Source organism: Eurypyga helias, unplaced genomic scaffold (assembly GCF_000690775.1).
Source record: "Eurypyga helias isolate BGI_N326 unplaced genomic scaffold, ASM69077v1 scaffold31716, whole genome shotgun sequence".
Lineage (NCBI taxonomy): Eukaryota > Metazoa > Chordata > Aves > Eurypygiformes > Eurypygidae > Eurypyga > Eurypyga helias.
The window spans coordinates 1-4,791 of NW_010256485.1; the positions used below are offsets into that span (position 1 = coordinate 1).

At 62.8% G+C, this 4,791-nt stretch overlaps 2 protein-coding genes across 2 annotated transcripts in view; one reads left to right on the top strand and one right to left on the bottom strand.

Moving 5' to 3' along the window:
- Positions 1 to 562: 562 nt before the first annotated feature.
- On the top strand, positions 563 to 2,887 carry STUB1 (STIP1 homology and U-box containing protein 1, E3 ubiquitin protein ligase). Its single transcript, XM_010153685.1, has 6 exons — positions 563 to 801; positions 898 to 1,063; positions 1,228 to 1,318; positions 1,856 to 1,912; positions 2,110 to 2,226; positions 2,629 to 2,887. The coding sequence occupies exons 1-6, from the start codon at positions 660 to 662 to the stop codon at positions 2,752 to 2,754; spliced, it is 699 nt and encodes a 232-aa protein (XP_010151987.1). The 5' UTR covers positions 563 to 659; the 3' UTR covers positions 2,755 to 2,887.
- A 1,033-nt stretch (positions 2,888 to 3,920) lies between these two features.
- Positions 3,921 to 4,791, bottom strand: part of JMJD8 (jumonji domain containing 8) — a gene marked incomplete at its 5' end in the record, with an annotated part of 1,131 nt that continues 260 nt past the window's right edge. The window contains 5 exons of the mRNA XM_010153686.1: positions 3,921 to 4,001; positions 4,148 to 4,282; positions 4,432 to 4,499; positions 4,571 to 4,690; positions 4,773 to 4,787. Coding sequence (XP_010151988.1) covers positions 3,921 to 4,001; positions 4,148 to 4,282; positions 4,432 to 4,499; positions 4,571 to 4,690; positions 4,773 to 4,787 — 419 coding nt within the window. The remainder of the gene's footprint in view (positions 4,002 to 4,147; positions 4,283 to 4,431; positions 4,500 to 4,570; positions 4,691 to 4,772; positions 4,788 to 4,791) is intronic.

The window sequence follows — 4,791 nt, forward strand, 5'->3', positions numbered from 1 at the left end:
GGGATCCCCTTCCCCTGGGCCTGGCCTTGACACCACCGGACGGGACCCCCCCCTGGCCTGCACACCTGCCTGTGGGCCTGGCCTGGACACCCCCGGGATGGGACATGCCCGGATCTGAAACGCTACCCCGGGACTGGCCTGAACACCCTTCAGGACAGGACCCCCCCATCCCTGTGCCCGGACTCCCCTTCACTCCCTGGACCCCTCCCTGAGCTTGCACACCCCATGTGAGGCCTGCCCCCTACCAGGCCCCAAGCTGGCTCCCTCCTGTATTCACAGCCCCCCAAAGTGTCCCCGGCTGGGCCTGTGTGTGCGTCCCCTCCCAGCCCCAGGCTGTACCCTGGTAGGGCAGACCCTCCTTGGGCAGAAGGCATGGTGTCATGGGGCTTGTCACCCGCAAGGCAGGGACACAGGCTGCCCCCGGGGCCTGACACCACCTTGTAAAAAAGTGCCTCCCCATGGGGCGCGAGCCCGAGCTGGCTCCTGCGGCCCTCGCCAGGGTGCCAGCACTGCACAGCTGGCTCACCGAGTCACCCTGTTGTCACCGTGTCAGGGAGCGGGCGGTTGCTGTCACCAGCCGCAGCACAGGTCTCGCCTTGCAGAACCGCAACCCCTTGGTAGCCGTCTACTACACCAACCGAGCCCTCTGCTACCTGAAGATGCAGCAGCACGACAAGGCGCTGGCGGACTGCAAGCGCGCCCTGGAGCTGGACGGCCAGTCCGTGAAGGCCCACTTCTTCCTGGGCCAGTGCCAGATGGAGATGGAGAATTACGATGAGGCCATTGCCAACCTGCAGAGAGGTGAGTGGTCCCCCAGCTTGCCCATCCACCAGGAAAGGGTCAGGCACGAGGAGATGGAAGCCAGTGCTGGCCCTGAGTTGCGCTCTCGCTCCCCAGCCTACAACCTCGCCAAGGAGCAGCGGCTGAATTTTGGGGATGACATCCCCAGCGCGCTGCGCATCGCCAAGAAGAAACGTTGGAACAGCATCGAGGAGAAGCGGATCAACCAGGAGAACGAGCTGCATTCCTACCTGACCAAGCTGATCATGGCGGAGAAGGAGAGGTAGCGCAGGGGGGTGGCAGTGACTGTTTTTAGGTGCCACAAAGCTGTCGCAGCCCCATATGTGTGGTGCTTCTGCCTTCCTGGAGCTGCAGGCAGAGCCTGACAGCGCAGGCAGCAGGTGAGAGGGTCCCTTCACCACTTCTCCTCTCCTCGCTCTGTCCTAGGGAGCTGGCTGAGTGCCGAAAGACTCAGCAAGAAGAAAACGCGGATGAAAGCCGGAGCCGAGTTCAGCTGGCCAGCATCGAGGCCAAACACGTGAGTGGGAGGGGCACAGGGCTGGGAGACGATCCAGGGTCCCATCCTCGCCCTCCCAGCTCTGCTGAGGCTGAGGAAGCCATGGGGCTGTGGCCATGCAGGTGAAAGCCAGGAGGGGCCGGGGCAGAGTGCAGCTCCCCAACCTTGGTCTTGTGGCTCAGCTGACGGGCTTTCGTGGCCTCCTGTGACGGCTGCCCCTGCTCTGTCACCTCTTGTCCCAGCCCAGCACCCTCTTTGTCCCCCCAGCTGCTGTACCTGCTGTTCTCCGAGAGTGTGGGTCTGGGTGCTTGCCCTGCGCAGGGGACTAATCCTGGGATAAAAATAGCCCCACAAAGGGAGGTTATTTTTAAGCTGGATCACTCCTGCCACGTGGTTCAGCCTGGAGCCCCGTCTGGGGGCTGCGAAGGTGGAGGGGTCACCAAGGACCTGCCACCTTCTCTTTGCCTGCCACAGCACACATCATGGGAGGTTTCAGGGCTGGCTCACTGGGGACCCCGCACACCAGGGTCCCCTCGTGCTCAAGGCCTTTGTTTTCAGGACAAATACCTGGCAGACATGGACGAGCTCTTCTCTCAAGTGGATGAGAAGAGGAAGGTGAGTGTGCCCCAGCCTGCACTCCCACCTCTCCCCGTTCAGAGCTGTTCACCCTAAACCTGCTTTAATCCGTCCGACCATCTCTTGGGTCTTCCCTGCTTCCCCCTCTGAGCCAATGCCACCTCCCAGCCCTATGTTTTTTTTGATCCTGGGCTCGCCCAGCCCCTCCTGACCCAGCTCTGCATCTCTCGAACCAGAAGCGGGATATCCCTGACTACCTGTGCGGGAAGATCAGTTTTGAGCTGATGAGAGAGCCCTGCATCACGCCCAGCGGGATCACCTACGACAGAAAGGACATTGAGGAGCATCTCCAGGTACCACCAGGCCGGGGGCTTCCCAGGACCTTACCTGCAGTCCTCCTCTGCCTGCCCTTCCTGGGCGTGAGGGCGGCACAACTAAGGGCTCCAAAGCCTCCTTGGGTTTGGTCCCAGTTACCTGCCCGGGCGGATCCCTACGGAGGTGGCGGGGCGGGCAGGAAGGCAGCAGGCCCTGCCAGGGCCCGTCTGAAACGGAGGCGGCTGTTGGAAGGGATCTTGTGCCTTGACCCATTCTCAGCTTGCCAGAGGCACCTTTCGGAGGAAGCTTTCCCTCTGCCCCCCTTCTTTCCTCCCCCTGACCAGCCCACGGATGCCTGGCTGCTGTACCGGCTGCCTGCACCCCGGGGCTGAGGCCAGGCACGTGGAGTAACCGGTTTGTGGCTGTCTCCTCCCTTGCAGCGTGTGGGTCACTTTGATCCGGTGACGCGGAGTCCCCTGACCCAGGACCAGCTGATCCCCAACCTTGCCATGAAGGAGGTGATCGACGCCTTCATCTCTGAGAACGGCTGGGTGGAGGATTACTGAGGGGCCAGTGCTGGCCCACCCGGGCCCCCTCCTGACCTCGGCGGCACAGGCAGCTCTCAGTGAGGCTGGCACCATGCCTTACGCGCTCCCCGCCTGTTCCCTCTCCGCTCCGGCTGCTCGGAGACCCCGCAGCAGCCATCTCCCCTTGCTGAGGAACCGCAGCGGCCAGGCAGGCACCCCGGGCTCCCCTCTCCACCAGCTCCTCGCGGCCCACAGCACTCGGAGGAAGACCTGCCAAGGCTGGCTCATCACGGGGGCCTGGAAGGTCTTGCCCCAACATCTTCATCGCCTGCAGAGCAGGAGCCCACTGCGGCAGCCGACTGTCCCCAAAGATAGTCCTGCTTCCGGGACAGGCGCCTGGTGCTGGTCCTCTGCCCCTGTACATACTTGTTTCTTCCTCCTTCCATCTCCTGCCTGGCCAGGCTTGGGTTTGCCTCATCCCTGTAAATAGCCACTTGCCGGGGTGGGAGAGCAACGATCCTGCTGTGGACACTGACTCGCCCTCCGGCTTTTCCGGGGAAACAGCTGTCCCCCGGGCTGGAAGGGGCTGGCCTGCGTGTTCCCCTCCCCTGCCAGGACCATGGTTCCCTGTGAACAACCGCCAGGGTTGAAGTTCCTCCTTCTATTGAAATCCCTTAAAACAACCAACCAAACCAAAGCCACAAATCCACGGCGGCCGGAGCTCCAGCGTTTTGGTCGGCCGGCAGCCTGCCTGGCTTTTGAGCTCCCTCTGGAAGTTTGCCAATATCAATTAAAAAAAATGCCTATTAAAAAGATCTAAACATTCAGCAATAAATGTGGCGAAAAGAGCAGGAGTGGTTCAGGACTGCGATCGCTGCCCCAGGCAGGCCGTGTCCTGGCTTGGGAACTGGTGCTGTGCCAGGAGGAGCCGCAGGGGCTGGAGCTCACCCCCCTGCCCATGCTCCGCTGGTGGAGGGGATGCAGCAACACGTGAGGAGTGAGGGCAGAACAACAGCTTTAATCTGAGGGGGAGGGAAAACACCAGTAAAACCCAGAACATCTTCAGGCACTTGGTCCCGACCCCAGTAGTTCGAGTGGGCAAATCTGGCGCTGCCCTTCCCAGGCGGCAGCAGGAGCTGGAGCTGCCGGCTGTGCCACGCTCTCGCTGTGGCCGGGATGATGGCACGTCCTCGTCCTTCCCAGCTCTACCCCAGGAAGGTGGAGATGAAGACGCTGGTGTCCAGGTTGAGCGTGGCGTGCCACCAGCGGTCGGGGAAGTACAGGACCTGCCGCGAAAAGCCGGGGTGGGGGTTCTGTGGGCTCCTGGGTCGATGCCCTGCAGTCCCGGGGTGCTGGGTGGGTGGCGTGTGTGCCCCCGCCGCCCTCCTGAAGGGAGTGGAGCCCCAGGGCGAGGTGGGCTGGCCAGACTCACCTCCCCGGGACGGATGGTGCACTCCAGCGGTCGCTCGGCCGGCAGCAGCGTGGGGTACGTGTGGTGGAGCCAGGCCAACGTCGTCTCATTGGGGTGGAAGTGGGGTGTTTTATCCGGCGGGTACAGAAACCAGCGCTGGAAGACACCGAGGGACACCCCCCACCACCACCATTTCCCCTCCAGCCCCTCAGGCTCAGCACTAGGGGGGCTCCCCATCCTGCCATGCTCAAGGGATGACCCTTCGTTGTTGTTTTTTTCTCTCCCCTCCCGAGCTTAATTCTCACCTTCCTGCCAAAGATCACCTCGGAGTAACCGGGGCCATGCCAGTGAAAGGGAACTCCGGAGCCAGAGCCTACAGTGGGAGAGGGATCGGTGCTGGGGAGACACCCCCCCAGTCCTACCCTGCGCCAAGCCCGCACCCACCTGCAACCCCGAAGCTGTAGGCTGGGCTGGTGCCTGGGATGCGGAAGGGGGGAGGCACATACTGCTGGAAGAGGGGCCCCCACTCGGTGAGGTTGTTGTCCCCGAAGAAGTAGAGGGTGTCTGGAGGGGAGGAAGACAGGGAGGATGAGGCTGGTGAGGAGCAGGGGCTGCTGGCTGCAGAGAGCGGGATGGCACTACCCACCGCTGCCCAGCCTGGCTGG

Excerpts from the sequence above, each read along its gene's own strand:
- STUB1 (XM_010153685.1), top strand. The coding sequence starts at position 660 with ATGCAGCAGCACGACAAGGCGCTGGCGGACTGCAAGCGCGCCCTGGAG. Across the intron at positions 802-897 it reads CATTGCCAACCTGCAGAGAG|CCTACAACCTCGCCAAGGAG; the intron begins GTGAGTGGTCCC and ends CTCGCTCCCCAG. Across the intron at positions 1,913-2,109 it reads AAGTGGATGAGAAGAGGAAG|AAGCGGGATATCCCTGACTA; the intron begins GTGAGTGTGCCC and ends CTCTCGAACCAG.